Source organism: Amphiura filiformis, unplaced genomic scaffold (genome assembly GCF_039555335.1).
Source record: "Amphiura filiformis unplaced genomic scaffold, Afil_fr2py scaffold_24, whole genome shotgun sequence".
Classification (NCBI taxonomy): Eukaryota; Metazoa; Echinodermata; class Ophiuroidea; order Amphilepidida; family Amphiuridae; genus Amphiura; species Amphiura filiformis.
In genome coordinates, this window is record NW_027305488.1 from 1,916 (window position 1) to 26,277 (window position 24,362).

Below are 24,362 nucleotides of genomic sequence, written 5' to 3' on the forward strand. Positions count from 1 at the left end.
GTCAGGAGACCTGTGTGGATTTGTCTATAAACTCAAACCCTCATATAAAAGTGTGCTCAGATTCAAAACCATGCGTGATTTTCCGTACATATTCTGATGTGAATTTCGTCTATAAGGCCCCAATCTGTTAGTGATAAGGTGCGCTTGTCCTAAGGTTCGCTAGTCCAAAAACTAAAATGGGGATGTTAGTCCTCTTTTCGGACAGGCGAACTAAACCTTTTAGATGGTATATTGTAATACCTGAGATGAACATAGTGCGCTTATGCTGCACAGCAAACATGATTCGACCTTTACAGTATTTAAACCTGGTTAACATGAAATTACTTCAGCCAAATCAATCGATAAAGTCTAGTCTATCCTCCACATTGAATGGGGGTCTGCACTTATGCCCAAATATGACACTTACCAATCAATAATCACCCACTTCAAATCCCCTGGCTCGCTGCACTGACAGATATGGGAGCTGTGTTTGCTGTTATCTGTCATTTACATATCAGGGAAGTACGAATATTTGCAGATGCCCCACCTACTCAGTTTTTATCCTACATGTAATGTATACATTATTCTTGATTGACGTCAAAAAATACCCGTCAAGTGGTTTAGCTTTAATGCCCTTCGGAAGAGAGCGGTCTACAAGTGAGTGATAGTCACTGAAAGTTGCATTCGATTTACACAGGGAATTTTGCAGGCATGCCGTGCCCTTCCTTACTAAAACACCAAAGTGCGAATATCTAAATTAGCTAAAAAATTTAGGACTTAGTTACAAAACTATATTTTCTAGAATTTCAGAGAGTACAAACAATATTGGCCGGTTATTTATCACACAGTGACGTTAACTAGGCAATACACTGTTTGTAGAGGTCACACGTCAATGGTGAGAGCACTGTGTATTGTGTATAGGAAAATTAACAGTAACTGCAGTATGAATATTCTAATACTGGAAATGTGCTTAAAATAATAAATGCTATCATCAATGAGCGAAGAGATTTTGTTTTGGTAAATTCATTTGGGGTCATTGGAGCAATTTTGCAATTCCCCGTGGGAATTTTGACCGATACGATTTGCCACTGAATAAGGGCCAATATCAGAGAAGATATGTTACACTTCCCAGAATCTTTTGCAACATGATGCGTCACCTCATTATAACAATAATGACACTCCTTTTTCTTTGTACAGGTACAGTGTGCTTTCATGCTTTCGATGATATTACCTTTCTGCATGACTATTTGCCGTAGAAGTGACGTAATAATCGGATTACCTACCATAGCAGTACAATTTTTGAATAGATTGCCCTGCACTACAAGCAGATTGAACTAATCACCTGTGTATGTCAGCAAACATAGATTGAATACAATAGCGCTCTTTTCAAAGATACTAATCTTACAGGTGCGAGTGATCAGCCTTTCTTTGACATCTATGGTTCAATGCATTGTATTCAAAATTGTATTCATCTGTTGCTATGGTAATTACGTCATTTCTACGGCGAATTGTCGTACGGCAGAAAAAATCTTGTATATTGCTTGTACTTACCCATGATGTAAACGCCAAGCAGCGTTCCTACCCCCTCCATGAAGCACACCAACCCAACCGCTCCAGATACTCTGTTATTGTCCACAAGCTCCTTAGGAACGATTGGAACTAAAGAGTTCATAATTCCACTGAAAAACCCAAATATTGCAGTAAATATGGCAAGAGTTACATAATAATTACTCAGAGGGTACACCAAGCAGCAGAACCCGCACATACAGATACTGATCGTGTATAAATTAGCTGCAGATAGGAAACCCAAGTCTATTAAAAATCCATGAGATAGTCTGCCTGTGAGACTGCAAAGTCCTGCAATGGATAATAGAAATGAAGCTGTCATTTCTGTTATACCAATATCAATAGCATGTGCTACCAAAAATAAAAATGCAGAATAATAACCAAATCCAAACAATAATGAAACTACGAGGAAAAATGCTAATGGTCCGTTGTTACATATCAGGTCACACTGAAGAAGATCTGATATTGCCGCCGTATTTGTGCGTGGAATTTCTTGTGTAAATTCGTAGCCGTCCACGTCTGCCTTAACTTCTTTTGAATCTTTCCGCCTTGATTGGTACTCCCTTTCTAATTCAGACGGTCGAAAGAGGGCGCCACACAAACACAAATTACTGATAATAGATGCGGAAATTAGAAGGGCTCCTTTCCATCCAAAATGCTCACACAGCAGATGAAGTAGTGGACTAAGTGTGAACATGCCAACTCCTACGCCAGACATCGCTATTCCATTGACTCGGGCTAATTGCTTGTCGAAGTAGTACTGTATAATGACCATTGACGGAACCAAGCATATACCCATACCAATACCTAAGAGAAGATCGAAAGTACGACATGAGTTACAATAGTCCACCAATACCCATTGGCGGTGCTAGGGGTGAGGGTCAAGGGGGCATTTGCACCACCCCTATATTTTTCTTACTCCCAGTGGCCCCTGTTAAAACCCAAAATACGACAATTCCCCTTCTTTGTGGCTATATTGCCCAAAATTGGTTGATTTTGGATTTTGCCCCACCCATTCACATTGCCCCCTCCCTCCCCCCCAAAAAATAATTCTTGGCGCCACCACTATAGTTACAATATATATCCAATATGAAAAAAAAGAGAATCACGCCAATTTCTATACGTCTTTTCCTTTCTTTGCACTTATTCCAACCTTTATCACTTCCTCGCTCTCCTTCTCCCCCTCTCCCCTTCCCCCTCTTTCCCCTTCTCCCTCCATCTTTTTTTCTTTTTTTCGACCTCCGCTCCCCTCCCCTTTCGATCACCCTTTAAAATGGATATTCATGATATTAAAAGGAAAAAAATGACTTATTGAATAGGTCTATAACCATGATGAAAGGTACCTCTCGCTCAAGTAGGCGCTTTCATGTGACTTTCGTTTAATGACTTATTGACAGTGGCCTGTCGGTTAAAGCGTTAATACGTTATCAGGTCAGTTACCGCTTTTATGGCGGAACCCTTATGTCCTGAACAAACGATACCTCTCGATGAATAGCTTGTCGGCAAATCAAATCGGCGCAAAGGAACAATGCGTTACGTAATCTATTGCCCTCCGTGTTATACAAGTGATTTAATCAAATCAATTGATTTAATTAATTCTATTCAATCCGGTAGTGGGCCCATTCCACTCGAGAGCCTTATTCATTCATGATACCCTTGTTATCAAAATAATGTAAATATTTCAAAGGTGAGGTTACCACACTGGGGACGTTTACCTAGACATGAAGGTAACTCTTAGTTTTAACACCATAGAATATATAATTATTTATCTTTAATATACTTAGAGCAAATTATTCTAAACCAAATCCACGCATATTTCTGGGTACCTCTTCGACCTTTTTTGGTTGGGGTTAGCCTGCTGATTGACTACGACTAGTCCTGTGGTCAGTAATGTACTGCATTGTAGGTGTGCAAACATCCTTGGTTGATGAGTGTAAGACCAAATGGCTCTTGTTTTGTAACCTCATTGTCGGAATCTTTTGCATTTTATTATTCAAAACAATCCAACGAATTCCATATAAATAACATGCGCGTACTCGTCTCACTTTTAATCTCATAATCTCAAGGATCTCATGATCAAAGGGATATTTTGTAAAGATATTTTTACATTTAAAACAAAGACTCCAAAACTAAGTATACCAAACCAAGTGGTTGACAGATGGAGAATTTCCCTAATTTTCAATAATTTGGATAAAATAAAATATAGATAAAACATAGATTGTTCCCTCAAAATACTCAGATAATGACAGAAAGGTGAGCAATAGTGTATCACACCCCGCTGTAATGAGCCAATTACAAAAGTCGCGGAAATCACTTTGAAGAAGGAACTATCCAAATTTCTCACTTTTGAAACTCTGCCTTTTGTTAATCAATTGGGTAGATGGGGGAATAAAGTCGCATCGTGTCGAATGAAGTATCAAAATACGCAGAACATTACTAAAAGTTCGTTAATTGACTGAGCTTTCGGTCCTAGCAGGATCTTCATCAAACGCACAGCGTCATATTAGTATTTTTGAGACACCATGTTTGTTTTAAATGTAAAGATATTTTTGTGTTCAGTATAGGTGACTTTGTAAAAACCGTTGTAATTATGTAATTCTCATCCTGTTTTTGGCATGAGGCATACAGATAATATCCCTTTTCTCTGTTTTATGGCCTTGAACTTACCAATTTACTCAATTCTAACAAATCTATTTTTTTTTTTTCAATTATAGACATTTCACCCATACTTACCGACAAGTGCCATACATGTGTAGAGATGCCATAGTGCCGTAACCTGTGATGCTGCTGCCAGTCCCATAGCCGCCGTAATCCCTCCTCCGATGACCGTAGGCCGACACCCATAGTAGCGACTAATAGCTGATCCCATGGGACCTACAAAAATAAAATGACCGAGCAGGCGAGTGGTATTAGTGGGAGCTTTATCCCTCTGTCTCTGTAGTTATCAGAGTATGACATCTTTAAGAGTAGGGCTTGATGAAGATCTGAGATAGTTCGTTGAGGACCTAATGTGCACCAATCAGTGTAAACAATCCGCATACACCCTGAAACGGAATCAAATTAAAGAAACAAAAAGACAACAAACTTTTAAATAGTTTCCTGTACTGCCCGATGGTCTGGAATGTAAATGCAATGATATTAGATGAAAGAAAATAAGAAAACATGTACCGAATGATTATAAAATAAAATACCGACTAGCTTAGACAACTTACTATACCGTAGAATTCCGTCTAGAAGCATATATGCCTCTAAACGAGAGGTTTTTTAACGAAAGATATGAAAGGCCAATACTCTTCTCAAAACATTGCAATAGATTGGTCTTACAAATATACATGTTTGTACAGCCGCCTTTATCAGTAATATAGTTGTTCAAACTCCAAATAACGTTTTTGTTGAGAGTGTCTCCCTCTTGTCTCTTGTGTCAAAAAAGCCTCGTTTAGAGGCATATATATGCTTGTAGACGGAATTTTACGGTATGTGACCGTACACGACGAATGAGCCGTAAATTCCTCCCTCGGTCAATTCGTGTTTAGAAAATATACCGTATATTATAAGCTTTAAACTGGTATATCATTTGACTTCAAACTATATCCAGAAGCGGGGTTATGGTTTGTTGAACTTTGCTCCTTCAACAAAATGGTACATTTTTTCGTTTCTACGTGTTTCTCTTTTTCCACATTGCTGGTAATAAATATCAATCAGTCATAATTGGCGGTCATTTCAAATCATGGTTCAAAACGAGGTTCAGGAATGTCTTCCCATTGTTAATTGTTAGTTTTACATACCTAGACCAAATACAATGCTTTGTAACCACTTGAACAGGATTTAGCCAAAGCAAACAAAGACTAGAGCTATTTAAGAATTCTATAGACATCTAAGGTAGAAGCTTATTATCCTCTTCAACAATACGATTATTGATTGGTTTAAAAGGTGTTTTTAAATCGAAATGAGATGCATGTCGCACCAACTTGAGGTACCGATGAATACGACCTTCATGCACATTTTACACTGTAACTCATAATAGGACATTCGCGGCTCATTCGTGCTGTCCGGTCACATATAATAGTATATAGTAATAGTCGGTGTTCCACACGGTGACGTTTGAAGCAGTCGAGCCTTGCATGTTAATTTAGTAACAGGTCAGGTAGCTGCAGATAGTGGGTCCTTCTGAAGAGACGTGGAGGAATTATTAGTATATAAACAAATAGAAAACAAATGGTTAATCTTAATCTGTAAACTGAATGTATCAAGGGTGATCGCATTGTACGACGTCCCTTTAATAAAATCTGGGTTTTTTTTCTCAAAATGAAATTGAAGCGTCTATTTGTCGTTTTTGACTCCATGAAACGGATTAGCTCGGATTGAAAATTAAAAAACCGAGCGGTCAATTGTCAAAATTCAACAAGTATGTTATAGCTGTATTAGCTACATGTAATATATTCTTCAGCTACAGCGGTTATTTAGTTGCGTTTGGTTTGGGTGTTAAAATACCCAAATAATTCAGTTCCCGACGATAGAGTTCTTTCATGGACACCCTGCCCTGAAGCTCAATGTATAAAAAACAAATCCTTGTTCGGGAATCCTTCGTAAAATTGAGCTTAGTTAACATACTTAATTAGGGATCAAAATTGGCGTCGAAGTAAACACACGAATTGTATAATTTATTTGCAAGGCATGTTATTTCCTCTACAGGTAGGATGGTAATTTATTTCTCGCATTTACGGCCCCAGCTATGTGCTGTTTGTGGGAGGAGATAAGTTTAAGTGTGTACGTTCGAATTTCAACCAGCCTAATAATGAAGCTCCCGTGTCCAATTGGTTAAGGTTATTAATTATTTTAAACTGTTGTGATTTGGTAGTTCACAGCATCTTACGAATGGTAGTGAGCTTTGGCAAAAACTGCATTGCTCAATTCATAGCGAGCGTGTAGAAGAATTAAAATATCACAGATATACTTTTATAGGTGCTGCGGTTCTTGAGTTACGTTGTAAAGAGGTCTGAAACAACAACACTTTTGTAAAACGTACATAACTCATTAACAACAATAAATTAAGCAAGTTTGCAAAGTATACGATTTGAAGAATGAACTTTTGCAAAGCATCAAGGTGTTAATTTTCAATAATATATTGATCTAGATAATGAATATCGATTTTTAGGTTGCTTCGACCAACAATACCTCGTCTACCCTTAAGGCACTGGTCTCGTAAACCCGAGGTCCTAGGTTCAATTCCCAGTCGAAATCACTTTTTCTACTTGTATCCTTTATTATTTGAGACGGCGATGACCTTATGAAAAATTGCTTATTGCATGTTAGATAATGTGCACAATATTAAATTATGGCATTTTAATTGCCATGCCAGACATTACATAATATAGAATTACTATTAATTACTATCTTTAGCCGTTCATATTATATTTGTATGCTTTGTGACCACTTCACTCATCTGACCTTAGAGTTGATAAGGAGCTGTATAACACACAGATAGGAATGAATTATTAAACAATTGCTTATTGATAACATCCTTATTGTTTTCCTATTGCGATCTATATTCCAACACCATGAAAGTGCGTAGGGTTATTTGAGTCGACCACTTGGAAGTTGGACTTTTATTGACAACCGTGCACTCGGAGTCGGATGTCGAATTCTAGAGAACTCAACCGATTACACCTGTACTCATCAGATGTTTTATATTACAGTTTAAATCAGTTTACAGCATACGTAGAAATAAGTACAATCCAATGTTGTTTAACGCCCAGTAATTAATAATGTCACTGCTCCAGAACAATTTTTCATCAGACCTTCCTTGCCACTAATTCTGAAGCCTCGATAACTGGGGATTGTTCTTAAGTTTGGTTGTTGACTACTTGTGAAAACTTCCCCTGAGCTTATTTCCCACGCAATTTGCATGTCTTTTCTTCCGCGTTTACATATTAACACACATCTTTATCTTTAGATTGAGGAATAGAGATACTAGCAGCCAAGTTGTTTCCTTCTATAAGACAATGAGAACCTATTTCTAATTAGCTTGTCGGAAGTTGAATCAAAATGTCATGGTTGACTTAACAAAGCAATACGAATTCGCTCCGTAAATACCCAAATGACCAGCACAGTGTGAATGACCAAGTGCTTAGCATGCTTTAATAGGTCACTAACTCAATAGACATGAAACAATGCAAGGACAATCAGACACACAGACAATATCATTTATTTATTTGATGATAACTCACCACTGATAACAACGTGACGTGACATAATCCACTTAATTATATATTAATATCTTCTCTGGATCATAGGCATAATAAAAAAAAATGGACCTTGAATTTTCACGTTTCATTGTATAGAGATAAGAACAATGTTTTCCAATACACAAAAGTTGCTGCTTTGATTTGCCTGTTGCATGCAAACTGTATGTTTTTCCACTTTTGTTTTGTTTTGTGTGTTTCTATTGACAAAAAAACCCAAAGGAAACAGGAAACTCCTTGCCAGTCAAAAGAAGACAATGGGATGTATACTTGTCGAATAACAGGAACAATACGGTTCTAGGAAATTACCACACTGTATTGCAAAATCAATAGACATTTCAAGAACCACTGACTCAATACTGGCTTGTTTGTACTTATTGTAATGAATTTTCACGCTGTTTCCAATTACAGCCTGTCTCAAAACAAATTGTGCAAGTGAAAAGCGCCCTCTATGGCAATTAGAAAATACCGTTGTGACATGATGCTTACATCAACGTAAAGGGCGTAGTCTTAGCTCTCAAATGCCGTTTGTTCTGTTCAATTTGCTTGTTTTAATCTCGAGATATGTTTAGTTGACAACGAAAGGGTAAAATCACAATTGTGCCACTTTTACCAGGGAAGATCAAAAGGACTGTACGTGTAAATCAATGACAGCATCAAGTTTATCAAAAGACTGCATCAATTATACAACAATAAAAATAGTTTTTACTGTTTTTACTATTTTATCATGATACAGGTATTATATGATTCTCCTTTTCCACTTAAAACAGATTAAAAGAGAAATAGATATTTCACGTTCTGCTGTAAAATTAAATAAATGTGCATGTCAATGATTTTATCAAGACATTTTCAAGACATGTTAAAAGACAAAATATTGCAAACTTATAGGTTAATGAACGCGTATTATTTGTTGGGAGAGAAATTAGTCAAAATAATGCGTGCGCGCTGATTTTGATGCGTCTTATGCACGAGCCACGAAAGGGGGAGTGCATTATATTAGACGCATCAACATCAGGTATCATTGATTTACATGTGTAGCCCTCTTCCCTATAGTAAAAGTGGCACAATAGTGATTTTACCCTTTCGTTGTTAATTAAACATATCTCCAGATTAAAACAAGCAAATTGAACAGAACAAACGGCATTTGAGAGCTAAGACTGCGCCCTTGACCTTGATGTTAGCAGCATGTCACAATGGAATTTTCTAATTGCCATAGAGGGCGCTTTCTACTTGCACAATTTTTTTTGAGACAGGCTGTATAGCCATGGAAATTTAATGTCCAGAAGTTATTAATTTTCCCGTTAATTTTTCAAGCAAATTTGGAACTTGTGGAGAGTGTGGATGTGGAGGAATGGAAAAGGTAATGACATGCAGTCGCATACCAAATACCAAATGACAATTTGAATGAATTATCCTTTATATAAGCAATTTTAATTTTTTTTACACTTTCGCTGGGATCACTGGATGGGACTTCAGCAGCTGTTGTATATCACAACAACATACCTCGGTGTAATCCTGCTATAATCATGGTAATGTTGGTTTGATCATCAAAGCAAATAATAACCAGTTCGTACTGGCTCTACCAATTAATTCAGAGTTGTCCTGGGTAGGGTCGGTCGAACAACTTTTTTTCAGGCCCAAACTCAAAAGCTATAACAATTTTTATCTAAAATATCTAAAATAAAATGTAGATTGAGATCATTATGCCATTATTGTTTAAGTTTATTCAAGTTTTAAAACAGATTTGTGAAAAAACATTTTATATCATATGTGACGTGTCATGTCAAAAGGAAACACTTTGGGCAGGATAGTAAATGGAGAAATAGCCAAAAATCTGCCACGGCCCGGGGTGATTTTTTCACAATGTGGGTTTGTTGCGAATTTGTGATGTTATTAATGTTTGAAATATTGTCTGATAGTTTCAGACCGGAATATAACTGGCATTTTTTGAGACATTTTTCAAGGTAATTCCTACTCTCAACATAGTCAATAATATTTTTAAAGGCCGATATCTTAATTTCCAATTTTATATTAATTTATAATAACATAACTTACGAACTCAATATCTTCGCTTAGGAATGTCCGATTTCATTGGGAAAAACGGCGTTGTGGAGTTAAATATCTCTATTTATTTAAGATATGTAAAAACCTCAAAATTACCCAAGAGTGTCTCCTTTTGATATAACACGTCACATATTAACTTTTATGTTGTATTCGGGCCCTAGTTCGATTCATCTGGATTGTTTGATAGAAATTCATTATTTCATACTACAAAAAGTACAAGAACCACTTGATTTGAAACAGGCCGTATCAGATTGCCGCCCATCCATTTTGGTTGTTTTTGAAAAGCATGACTCTTCTAAAACATCATACAGATAGCGCGGACGGGGGTTCTTCGAAATTATTCAGCGACCACGCGTCTTTCGCGGGAACAGTCTTCCGTTGTCACCGTCTTTTGCGGTACTGATATTTGATAACATTTTTTTTAAATGTTCCATTTAATGTGATTAGTGATGTGAAAGGGTGTTGTTATTTAAAATTACAATTGAGAAGGTCAGGTGCAATTTCAGTGTTCGAGTTATTATTTTTTTACCTTGGGACCCCCCCTCCATTTTGAAAGGAGATGTGCTATGGATGATGACTTTCTCTATACATATTTTTTGCTGTTTTTACAATCAGTATACAAACTTTTCATAAAAAAACACCCACATTTGGCCACTGAATTGAGTGCTTTTAATGGCACTTTTGCTCAAATTCGCCCAATTGAGCGCATTGGTCTCCACTGGCACTGGTAAACCATCCATCAATATAGCCAAATCGCTGAAAGGTTATCTCAAAGCAGCCGTGGCACATCCCCATACTTCAATCAGAAAGAGCCCCCTCCCCTACAGGTACAGTCATTATTCCAAGAAGATAGCTTTTATTATTAATTGACAACATCAAAGCACAAATTGAGAAAATCAAGAATAATTTGGTAGCTAATCACTCAATTATGTTGTGCGTCAGAATTGAAGCATAGAATTGACGGAATAGACTATTAAAGTACGATGACCCGGTACATTTTGTGTTAAAACTTCCATAATGTTTCAAATTTAATTTCCTAAAATAATTACAAAACATATTTTGAAAAGTGTTCGCATGTATCCGGTGCAGTGTATCATTATGTGTAATCAATTGACCATAAGTAATGCGTGCGAACGTTTATTTATCCAAATTTTAAAACAAGCTCACTAGTCTGTGAAACACGAAGGTAACATCGGCACCACTATTAAGAGGGATAAACTTTACAATAAACTCTGGCACCAAAGATTATGCAAGATCATAACTCTAATTTTAATCCTTCGGCCCAAGTTCCTTCAGCCCACGAATCACACATATTTCACGCCCAATTCGTCCAAACCTTTCTTCAGCATGAGGGAGAGTCAATATTTACTATTTTATGCCAAATTTTAATTGCGGATGCACTCTCAATATCTCATTAAAGAAAAGGACCTTTTTGCTAATACATGTACCCTACAGGGATTAATGAAAATGATAACACTTTTAACTTTGTTAAAACAAGCAAAAATTAAAAATAGAACAGGTTAAAGCATCCCCCAGAATGAAAGTGGGACGAAAAGAAACACGTTTACTTTAAATTTTACTTTAAATTTCCATAAAACATTCTTTTGATCCTGAAAGGCTAGGATGGCAAAACCTATATCGTATAACTGTTGCCCAAAAAATCACTAAAATTACTTCGGTCGGTCAGTCGGTCAGTTTTAGTACATCATCTTCAGTTTGCTGGCCACTCTCTTTTTTTTTTTTAAATTTTAATTAATTTTACATAGTACATATTTGATTATATATAATTATATGATTGTAAAAGTTACACAGTATAAGTTGTTTTTCATACATTTAAAAGTATTTCTACAATGTGTGTAGTGAAATGGATAATTCGAATTGCGAAATGGCTTTGGTCTGTGTGCATTCGGTATTCGTGTTTACCTCTACCAGGGCCCTATATTAGCAATAGCTGCCATATTATAGACATTTGATAAGTACCTCATTTAATATTGTACACGTGTGTAAAATGACATCTGGCAGCTATTGAAGACAGTGCTTTCTGACCCTTGATTTGCATGCATCAGCAGGCGGCTAGCATGTCATTATGTTGAGCGATGTTCCATTGAGCAATCCACCCGTATTAAAAAGTTCTTTAAATTATTTAGTTGAGTAATATACCAGGCAATGATCAAATATTTTATTAAGCGACATTTGTTTCGTGTTTTCTTCATTTTTAAATTGTGAAATATAATGACAATAACATTTACCATTTACAAATTAACACGTAGCTCTTCATGAGAAAAATCAAAACCTTTTATATTGTTAAAATATGGAGCATGTTGATTAGACAGATATGATTACACCTAGAAAATTGTTCAGGTAAAATGTCGGTACGTATTTTGCATTTTATATCGATAGTATCAAATAAACTTTCTGATTCTTGCAGTAAAATTAAACCATGTTAATATTATTATTTAATAATATTAATCATGTTAATGCTAAATAAACTGGAAAGTAACTTACATATCATTAACATAAATGCCGTTGTTATTGACCCAACCAATCCAACTTCTGCAGCTCCAGCCGAAAAATGTTCCTGCCATTTGACAATAAAAATAGCTAATGCGAAGAGGTAACCATCCTGCAAAATTCGACACAAGAAAGATCCGAATAGCACCATAACACCCCAGAAACCAGTTTTTACTTGGGTGTAAGAACCCATTGACGGGTCTACCTTGACGCCCATAGTGTTCACTGCGTTCACTCTTTCTGTCAAATGACACAATCAGCTGATTACTTTAGTTGGCTGGTGTCACAGCCGGCGAGCAACACAATTCATGCAAAGTTCGACATGCGCACCAGGTTCGAAAAATTGTTAAACATACTTGACGGTTTATGCCGGTCAGTAACTTACTGTTTATATTGTATGATAATATCCAGGGCTCTGGTTCGTACGAAGTTCAGCTTAGCCTTTTCAATGCTTGTTGACTGCGATTTGAAATTATTGTACTACATAGACATATCATAGGTAAATGGAATTCGTCGAGACTTCATAATAATACTTCCATTTCCTGACGTGGTCGTATATAATAAAATTATAAACACTATGTCATATTTCTTATGCCCGGATGGTCAATGTGTTATTCTATCTGAGTATCTGTAATGACACATGGAAAGGACTCTGACCTATCACCTATGTGTTAAAAGGCTACAGATGCGCGTATGACACAATCATGTGAATATTATATTCATTGGTATTTATTTTTACAACTATTTATTCTGATAATGCAGGCTGAATGCTGTGATATTTTAAAATGTGTTTACACCAATCATTCAGTGTTTACTTATATGGGAAAGCCACATCTATAGCTATCATTTGTACACACAAAAAAACCAATGCTCATAATTAATGATAAAACATTTATGAAGATAGGACCTCCGATATGGTTTGCAGAATAAATTCAGCGTACGAGATTTTCAGTTCACATGCACTACAATCGTGCAAGTCATTCGTTAAGGGACCCTTCATTATTAATGCCGGAGAAATAGGGATTGTGCGATTTTCACCTTGACAAACAGGCGGTTGGTGTTATAATGATTTTATTTTGCTGGTTGGTGGTTATGTGAAATTCTACCGTATACCAAGTATCCTGGAATAAGTTGACAGCATTTGCGCAAATTTGTTCCATTTGCACCATTTTCGCCATTTTCGCTTCAACATGCACAAATTTGTGCGCGCTTCGCTCGCATTAACTTATTCAGTCTGCTGATTTACTAAACTCAAAAAATTGTTTCCGTCCCTAACCCCCAATGTCAAAAAAGAAATCTATGCCACATAGTACACCCCATTCACCCTCATGTCCTTCCTGAACTACCACATCACATAACTACGTGAAATTTACTCATCGCAGGGGGTAGGTATTTTTCCCCTTAAAGCTCAACTTTCTCCCCCCCCCCCCCGGCATTAATTATGAACGGCCCTAAATTTGTCATATCTGACAAAATAATATAGTACTTTAGTTCTCAGTTCTGACTAATTATATGGAGGCATTTCAACAGTAGGTCTACCCCATTAAGTAGTAAGGTTGTTGAACTTTGTCCAGACGGTCAAGTACAAAAGCAATCAAACTTGTTCAAAACTCATACTAACGTGGTGCTCTCGCAATAAGAATTCAGAAAAGGGATACTTTGACATTATCTATGACGTTCGGTTATGGAGTTATGGCTGAAAAAGTAACAAATTGACGTCCAGGTTTAAGTTTACCCCGGTGTGGTTCTCAGAATGAAAACACTGTATTTTTATAATACCAGCCATTTAGCTCGCTCCCGATTTGGTGGTGTTTAAAAGGGTCCAAAAATTGTTTTAAACCCCATTTTACATGATCTGAATACTTTCTCAACATATCGTGACCATAACAAGTCAAATCATTCAAGTTTAAATACAGGTATGATGCAGCTTACTCAAAAATAATAAGGCATGTGCATTGCTAACCACGTGCTATCTACTGAAGATAGCAACATTAAGATATGATAAATCAAGAATCAGACAGGGCATAATTCTTTGTGTCTTAACTTTTTAGATTCTTTTGGTTTTCATCCTGTTGATGAAGGTGAGGGATTGTGATCTGTGAAGACAAGCACAGGATATACTATATTGCAATAATGCTTTTTCACTCGTTTAAAAATCATGGTCACCCTGCAGTTATTATTATTATTTTTAAAGAAAAAAACCCTGATTTGACTGCGAAATTGGGAATTTAACGATGTACTTCCGTGTGTGGAATATTTTTTCCCACTAAGAGAACTATCGAATCAGTCGAGCGTGTGGCGGATGAACAGATTACCACAAAGGAAGTTTCAAGTGGTGCTTTAAGTACCCCAAACAAAGAAAAGTGAATTGAGGTTAACTGTGGGTAATCGGATTATATGTTCGAGCGATCTCCTCTTTTCTCATCTTCTCTGATCTTCTTAACTCATCAACAATGGGTCACTGACCTCAATCAATGACCTAAATCTACAGAATATATCCATTACTCGTCGATACTCGATAAATCAATAAATAACTTAGAAAATATAGCCATGGACCTCATGATTCTGTAGAACTGGCCGGTGACTAAGTCCGCTTTATTGGGTCGTCTATCGAGTATCGACGAGTAATGTCACTTTATTATTTGATCAGTTACCTTAAAATTGGCAATTTTTCCGCGCTTCGCACAGAGTTTGTTTCAATACGTCCAATCTGGGAGCAAAAATCGCTAATTCGAATTACAACTTGGATCATTTTAGCTTCAATGGCTTTAAATTGGCAATTTTTTTATACTTCGCGTGGAAGTTGTTCAGAAAACTTAATCTGGGAGCAAAATGCCATTCAAATTGCAAATTTGTGCGAGTTTTGCGCGCATTTTTCTCCTTCAATGTTCATATTTGATTATTGGCAGCTAAACATGCTACTTTCGCTCCGCTGCAACATATGTTCAAGGATTTTACACCAACCTCCCTCCCATGTTACAAAGAAATTTATGCCACTGTCCCCCCCACACACACACACACACACACACACCCCCCACCTATGAAGTCATCACTGATCAAAGGGGCCCGTGCGTTCACATTGCCCCCGGGCCCGTAATGGCTCTCGGCGGCACTGCGTTCAGAAACATATGTGTGAGTGATCTTCACGCGATGGGAGGCATCACAGAGACCCTGTGCCTCAAGGAAGAACAGAATAACAGATGATTATTAAATTGTGTTTTCAATTGATTGAGTGTCCCAGGCTAAACAAACAAACAAACAAACAGATAAACTGTATGACTAAGTTTCTTGGGGACAAAAGTATAATACACGCTGTGGTGTTGCAGCACCAGAAGAAGATGCAACTGATTAAGTCCTATCTGGTTGGAATCCTGCTGAATAATATTGTATCAGGAATGCTGCACACATTTGGGAATCATGTGCTGATCGTATAGGCGACTCAATGAAGAACTCCAAACAAACTTTGCCGGAGAGCTTCTAGTTCTTTCATCACGAGGTTATTCGAATATTATTGTATTTATTATTTATTTCACAATATTTCAACAGGGTAACCTGCTCAATAAAAATTGATTTTCAGCAGGGCCCTGCTTAACGTAGAAAACACAGTTTTACATGTTGCAACTTTAACGCCAGTGAAAGGTGCATGAAGTTATAATAAAACTCTTATAGGCAGTAGCATCCGAAGAGTAGCCAAACAGGTAGTACGAGAGTGAGTGCAAAGACATTCGCATTGATAAGTCGCACTACAATATCCCTGTCGACAAGGATCTGGTTGCATAATACAACATTTCCTCGCCAAAGTCCTTGTCAGCTTTACTGATTGGCAACATCGTTACTAGACTTGTGCAAAAAGTGAGCAACGGATCATCTTCAAGTGACATTGGGTGTCTTACTCAGAGATTCTAAGATAATTATAAACCATCTGCTCGACCTCCAGGTTACATGTTGCTATAATAATCGGTCCACTTCAAGAATTTCGGCTGCAGTTGCAGGCGCTGTTGATATTAGTCGTCAAGGAATTGAAGACGCTCAGGAAGGATTTGTACAAGCTGGGCTGATAATTTTGATACAGATATCAGTTCAGATATCACCAAATGGGAAGCTGTTAAACCCGGGCTGTCACGTTACACACTCCCTTGCAAAAAGTCCACTGCTCCAATAGTGAATCACTATGCTAATAATGACAATGGTTATAAATATTGCTTCCACAAAAACAATAACTTGTTTTTCTTTTCTTTTTTTCATTTTGCAGGAAAGCGCGGATTTGGAGCATTGTGTTGCCGACACCCAAGGTGAATCTCAACCGTACGTTTTTGTTCTCGGTGGTTCCATAGCAACCCCCCAGCAGGTTTTCACAATTGTGGAAAAGACAATTTTGTCTTAAAGGCTGTTGACATCTGCTTGAAACTATTGTATGTCTCTGACAATTCTTGGAGAATGTTGTCTGTACCAACATTGAACAACTGATAAAATTAGCCTAGATTGTAAAGACAGTTATTATCTAATACTAAATCAAAACACACAGGATATCTGTGAACATTATATTTTTAATGAACGCTCTGGTGCCTGGCAATTCCGGGAGAATGCTGTCTACGAGTTCAAAGGAGTAATGAGAAGTGAAATAAAACCTTTAATGAGTTCTTGTTTACACATTGGTTCTGGCAAGTGTGTTTATGTTGTGTCAATGTTCTTCTTTTTAAAGCCTCATTTACAAACAATTTAATTAAAATTATTTTACATAATTTCTTTGTAAATAATTTTACATAATAGTTATGGTGTTCTATTTTTACATCAAATTGCGTAAATAATTTACTTAAAAGCTATGTAAATTGAATATTTATTCATTATGTAAAATTTACATAAATAATTGGTAAAATTTTACATAACAAGTGTTATGTAAACCTTTACATAATAGTTATGGTGTTCTATTTTTACATCGGAATTGTGTAAATAATTTACACAAAAGCTATGTAAATTGAATACTTATTAATTATGTAAAATTTTACATAAATAATTGGTATAATTTTACATAACAAGTGTTATGTAAACTTTTACCTAATAGTTATGGTGTTCTATTTTTACATCGATATTGTGTAATATTTTACACAGGTTGTGTAAACTGTTTTCTCAGTGTAGGTTAGATGTTCAGAAATAGTTGCACTTTGGTAAAATATGAGTGAGGGCAAGACATAGCTAGCTCATAGCTAGCCAACTCCCCGTGTTAATTGAATGGAGATTTGACCGAAAATATTGGTAACGGACCGCTCAGTTCTGAAGGATGCCACAAAAAAACAGTAAAAGGTACATTTAAAGTATTCAATGAAATTCTAGAAAATATGTCCTAAATATTTAGCTAATTTAGGTGTTTGGAAGTATTTGCACTTTTGTGTTTTAGGAAGGATATGTAAACGACAGATAACACCAAAAATATGAAGAAATTATTTCCCAAACGTGTTAAGTCAACAATCATTATGTTGCTCATTTTCAAGTATGCTGGTTAACAATAAGCAGACCATTGTCTCATTTCGTGAACAAAGGTCCACATACCATTGTTACCTTGCGTTTCCTTTATAATCGGTTACCCAACTGAAACTATAATACCAGCTCATTGCAATACCGCACATGTAAAACAGACACATGTGCACAACCAGAGAAGATCTGATTTAATCAGTTGAGCTGTTTTCAATGAGTGTTATCTTGGTTTAATAGCTTTTAATGGGGTTTAAGTCCTGCAAAGGTCGTGGTGAATTCTACTGTAGACATGACTGCGTCATGTTCAACCTCTTATTTCCCTTAACAAAAACGACTCATTTTCAGCCAATGACTCCAGACCAATGATTTTATAGTAATGCTGTTACGTAATCAAGTGTGTGATAAAATATTAAAATATTATGTGTTGTTTGAAAGACAAAGGTACAGTGTTTACTGTACACAAAACGCATCTTTACCATTAGAAAAGAGCCATGCCTTTTAACACGAAACAATACTTTTATTAAAAGTAGTTCTAGTTTTTTAGATGGATAGATGCAATATTATTTTTGCACATTTTGATACCTCTTTGGATCTGCTAGGACATCTGCAAACAAAGTTACAAGCTAAATGACAAACTGGCCTATACACTAGAAAACATTCCAATGTGTGGAGGAAAAAGATTCTTCAGTCATTTTTTTTAAATTGAAACAGTTTGTTTTTGTTTCAAATAATCTTCTAATTCCGATACGGGAACGAATGTAAATGCTCATCGTTGCTCTCTGAACAATCATCAATGCAAGCAAGATTACGAGGATGATTTGTATATCAGCTTGGATACACTTCTTAAGATTAACTCTCATAAAAATCATGTGTAAGTACACAAGCAAAACTAATATTGGCACTTATGTAGAAGATGGTTTTACCCAGTCCGCCAAACGACTACGTTGATCTTACATACACGTTGACTTCCAGGAACACTGTCTTTACTGTGGGGAAATGTGTGAACTTCAAAAGATTCAGAGCATCCAGACAGATGGAAGCCTGCATATTTGTGCATATCTACACATGAACGTGATAGCAAAACTTATGAGTATCTGATAGCACAATGCGCAGATCGTGGTGATTGCTGGGCAAGTGTAATCAGAGGACGTTCAGAAACATCTGTGTGAGTGATCTTCACGCGATGGGAGGCATCACAGAGACCCTGTGCCTCAAGGAAGAACATATGATTATTAAATTGTGTTTTCAATTGATTGAGTGTCTCCAGGTTAAAGAAGAAACAAAACAAACAAACAAACAAACAGATATATTGTATGACTAGGTTTCTTGGGGACAAAAGTAATACACGCTGTGGTGTTGCAGCACCTGCAGAAGATGCAACTGATTTTAGGACTTAAAAGTCCTAAAACATAATGTAGATGTCCTATCTGGTTGGAATCCTGCTGAACATGCTGAATTGTATCAGGAATGCTGCACACATTTGGGAATCATGTGCTGATCGTAGGCGACTCAATGAAGAACTCCAAACAAACTTTGCCGGAGAGCTTCTAGTTCTTTCATCACGAGGTTATTCGAATATTATTGTATATTTTATTATTAATTTATTATTTATTTCACAATATTTCAACAGGGTAACCTGCTCAATAAAAATTGATTTTCAGCAGGGCCCTGCTTAACGTATAAAACACAGTTTTACATGTTGCAACTTTAACGCCAGTGAAAGGTGAAGTTATAATGAAACTCTTATAGGCAGTAGCATCCGAAGAGTAGCCAAACAGGTAGTACGAGAGTGCAAAGACATTCGCATTGATACGTCGCACTACAATATCCCTATCGACAAGGATCTGGTTGCATAATACAACATTTCCTCGCCAAAGTCCTTGTCAGCTTTACTGATTGGCAACATCGTTACAAGACTTGTGCAAAAAGTGAGCAACGGATCATCTTCAAGTGACATTGGGTGTCTTACTCAGAGATTCTAAGATAATTATAAACCATCTGCTCGACCTCCAGGTTACATATGTTGCTATAATGATCGGTCCACTTCAAGAATTTCGGCTGCAGTTGCAGGCGCTGTTGATATTAGTCGTCAAGGAATTGAAGACGCTCAGGAAGGATTTGTACAAGCTGGGCTGATAATTTTGATACAGATATCAGTTCAGATATCACCAAATGGGAAGCTGTTAAACCCGGGCTGTCACGTTACACACTCCCTTGCAAAAAGTCTTTCAAAATGTGTTTTATTTCAACCTTTCATTTCGGTGGTGGCCATCTTGGAATTTTTATGCGATTGTGAAGAAGTAAATGTGAAACTGGATCTGCTTAATTCTAGGGTGTACATTAATTATTAAGCAAGAATCAAAATCTGGTAAAAAAAACCCTTTACCTTGAAACTGGTTTTTACTTATTACACAGCGGCCATTTTGAATTTCTTGAATTGTGAGAGTGTCACGTTTAAAAATGTATATAGTTTATATTTAAAGCATTCAAAAGGCAAATAATTTACTATAATAATAAAAGTTATTATTTATTTTGGTGCTACTAGTGAATAACAATGCAACCAAGCTAGATATTATGTTTGGTACCACAAAACTGGCTGAGAAGAAGGAGCTGGAGATCCTTGGAGTCACAGTCGACAGAAAGCTGACCTGGACAAAGCTCATTTCTAACGTCTCATCCAAAGCAGGACATAAGCTCTGAAGAGAGTTGCAAATAAACTTGATGTCAGAGTAACCGCTTAATACAAGGCTCAGGTTTGCATTGTGAAGGATTACGCCACAGATGAGTGCCAGCGCCACCACTCTACGATTACTAGACTCTATCCAGAGGGAGGCCCTTCGAATCATAGACGTGAGCGGAGAAGAAGCAAGTACAGAGATGAACACCACATCTCTCCATCAAAGACGTCAAGTGGCTGCAGCAACAGGCCTCTACAAAATGCACACCGGTTTGTGCCCACCAGATCTGAAGGTACTGCTACCAAAGCCATTTGTAGTCAGAAGAGCTATCCGCTTCAGCTTGTCCATGCCTTGACATACTCTCACAATACAAGTTTCTAGAAAATATCTACTGACTGGTCCTTCATCCACACTGCAGTTCACGTTTGGAATAGCCTACCAGACAGAGAAGTCGGAGACATCTGACAACGGCGCACTATCCTTCAAGAGCAAAGTACATAAGCATCTTATTTCATGTGTCTGATGCTTTAATGTAGCCGTCACGCTTGTTGTTAACCACTGATCGGCCATGTGGTTTCTTTTATAGTGCCTATAGTTGCGTAAATAAGTTCTGGACCTGTGTCACACCTCATGGGCTATTGTTCATTCTAGCATTTTATAAAAAGAAATTGAAAGATGGAAGAAGCTTAACTAGGCAAGGTGACAGAATCCAGCAGGCTCAGAACAAGTGATGAGTTGGTGGAATTCAAAGAAATTTACACGGTATCCTACCGTTCTCCAGCACAAATTCAATGCACATAAGGTGTAGGTACTGGTCAAGGATGACAAATCTAACAGATTTCATAGCCATTTTATGCCATTTGATACTTTAGATAGTAATAACCCATCAAAAACTACACAAAATGCAGGACAAAATCAGAGTCACAACCAGGTGTCACAACCTCATAACTAGGAGCACGGCCTCGTTGTGCAGCAACATGAACTAATACCTGCATAAAAAACACACAACCTCATAACTAGGAGCACGACCTCGTAGTGCAGCAACATGAACTAATACCAGCATGAAAAACACCGGCTAAGTTCGCGAGAGAGACAAATCAGAACACATAAGGCTGGCTAAATGAGAAGAACACCAAACAGCCGACTGGGACGACCAGCCCGAGGGCCGATTTCACTCTGGCAGAGCATCAGGAACTGCTACATGGATTTGCCTCACTGTAATGTGGCTCTTTCAACCCCTTTAGAGAGGTATTTGAGATTGGAGATGGGTATATTATGTGCAAGATCCTCAGGAGACAGTAACGTTTTTAAACGCAAACTGAATGATCTTGTAAACAATTATTCTTTGTTTTATTGGTAATCATTGGAGAGTCCGAGAGACAGCAAGAGGCCATCAGTGAACTGGTCCCGTCCACAAACAAGGACTAGCCGCGCAGCCTTAATTGTTTTGTAATCGCTGCAAGCGTTCGAGATTGGCTTCGCGCGCGCCATAGTCGATGCGGGATAATACCAATGCTCTGACGGCGTGATGACAAGTATCTTGGGTGATTAATCACCAAGATTTTTAACAGTGACGCCTGGATTGATAGTATATATAACTAGTATCGGCAATGTGTAATAATTGAATGCGATGTGAGGTAAAGTGGCGAGAGCTCTAGAAAACGAAATGACAGAGAGAATTCAGTCTTATGAGCAGAATTACAGTTCCCCCCCCCCCCCACACTTTTGTTGGTCATTCGGGGGAAATCCGGGGGGGGCACTCCAATTTGAAATGGATATGGGTGTAGGGCTGGCACTTTCGCACTAAGGGGCATTCGGTGAGAGCAAAATGTAAAAAATATGGGGTCATTGGATGAGAACATGACCTTTTTTTAAATGGAATCTTTGGGTGAGAGCCGAAAGAGCGCCACAAAAACCTCAAAATTCTCATTTCTAGTTCTAAATGGCTTCAAATTTCTTTGTTTTTTCAAAATAAGTAAAAATCTGTGATAAATGAAAGTTGTTGTTCAAATTGAACTTGTAAGGGTCTTTGGGTGACAGATCAAATGGAAAAATAGGGGGTCTTCGGGTGACAGAGCATGACGTTTGTAAAAAATATGGGGTCTTTGGGTGACAGCGATGCTGAAAAGGGGGTCTTAACAGCCCTACATACGCCTCACCTCCAAAGTTGAGTGTCCCCCCCGGGGATATCAGTCATTCGGGGAAATTGGAAGGTCCGTGGAAGGAGAAATCTCTGAGAAATTCAGGGAAATCAAGAATAAAGTATTTATGAAAGAGTTCGTCACTTTTGACGGTGCAAGACGTCAACATTTGCCAGCTCAAAATAGGATTCATTGGCATTTACGCTAAAACCCCAGAGCTTCCGGGGGCGCAGTGCAACTGGACCCCACCAGGGGCCCTAAGGCGGGCCCCTGGACCGCACCCATGAGGGGCTTCGCATCGCAGTGCGGGGTACGCCCGCACCTTACACTCCTACTCAGACTCCATTCGGGGGAACTGAACAACATGGCCCCGCCACTTTCAATGTGCTGCGCACGCCACTGAGAAGAAAGTCTTAATCCTCTACCAGTCTCTTGTGCGACCAGCGCTTGAATATGCGTCTACCGTGTGGACTGTGGAGTCGTCTACTTAAAAAAAGATATAGAGGCTATCGAGGTGCAGACAAGATGTTACGCCTTTGTAAGAATGACATTTGCATAGAGTCTCTGGAGAGCAGAAGATTGAAGACTGATTTGACTGACACATAAGTTACTCCATGGACTATATAAGACTGATGCAGACAAGTTTTCTCTCTCCCCCACAAAAACCTTAGAGGTCAATCCATGAAACTGTTCCAAAGGCGCTCCAGAACTCAGCTTGCAAACCACTTCTACTCCAATAGAGTGGTTATTAAGCATTGGAATAAGTTACCAGACCAAGCCGTTTCTGCACCTACTGTGGAATCATTCAAGAGAATTATGAGAGTCCTCCCAACAGGAATAAAGAACTAGACATCCAAGTATACCAAGTAAGTATAGAGTTCCTTGAACACAGATCATTATGATGGAAGTGGTTTACATGATGTAGGAGCCGATTTGATTATCTCCCGTATGTCATCTTCCGAAACCTCGTTAAGCTCAAGCATGACTCGCTAACATCACTGAGAGATCTTCGTAAAATAAATGTGTCGAATTAACTCATTTATTGGATCCAAAATGCCCGAGTACTATAAAGAGTCCTGATGCAGCCATTAAAGAGTCCGTTCGTCTTTTTATCTTTACAGTTTCAGTTTCTTTTTTCGTTTTCGGGTTCAGATCTCATATTTGAAGTGTTAGTGAATGGCTAACACACCCTCCATAGAAGAACCGTGTAAGGCCATCGACTCCCTCTCTAGTGGCAAAGCTCCAGGAAAAGATGGAATCCCTCCTGAGGTCATCAAAGCAGGCAAGAATATACCCCATTCAATATCACCTTCATGAGCTTCTCTGTCTTTGTTGGCAGCAAACATAAAAACGTTTTAAAAACGTTTTAAATAAGTTATATTTTGGGTTTTGGTTTAGGTAAAAACGTTTTAATAACATTAAATGTCGGGTTATATAAAGGTCATGAAAACGTTTTAAAACATTTTGTATGAAAACACACTACAACAATATTTTGAAAATGTTATTGTAAACTATTTTTGCAAAATGTATTAAGTTTTATACCCTTAACATACCCTTTATAAAACCGGACATTTAAACGTTTTCTGACAACCTTTAAGTTTTATAACCTTTTGCGAATGATGTCGAAATCGTTTTGCTGGGACACTCTACAAAAACAACTATCGCGGGTATATCTCTCTGCTAACTATATTTGGGAGGTCTTTGCCCGC

General features: G+C 37.6%; 1 protein-coding gene across 1 annotated transcript; it reads right to left on the minus strand.

Annotated features, from left to right (window-relative positions):
* Positions 1–1,530: 1,530 nt before the first annotated feature.
* LOC140143588 (monocarboxylate transporter 12-like) lies at positions 1,531–12,661 on the minus strand (the record flags this gene model as incomplete). Its single annotated transcript, XM_072165399.1, has 3 exons — positions 12,357–12,661; positions 4,279–4,419; positions 1,531–2,352 (listed from the first exon to the last, which is right to left on the minus strand). Coding segments are annotated over exons 1-3 (1,186 nt in total), but the record flags the coding sequence as incomplete, so codon positions are not given.
* Positions 12,662–24,362: the final 11,701 nt, after the last annotated feature.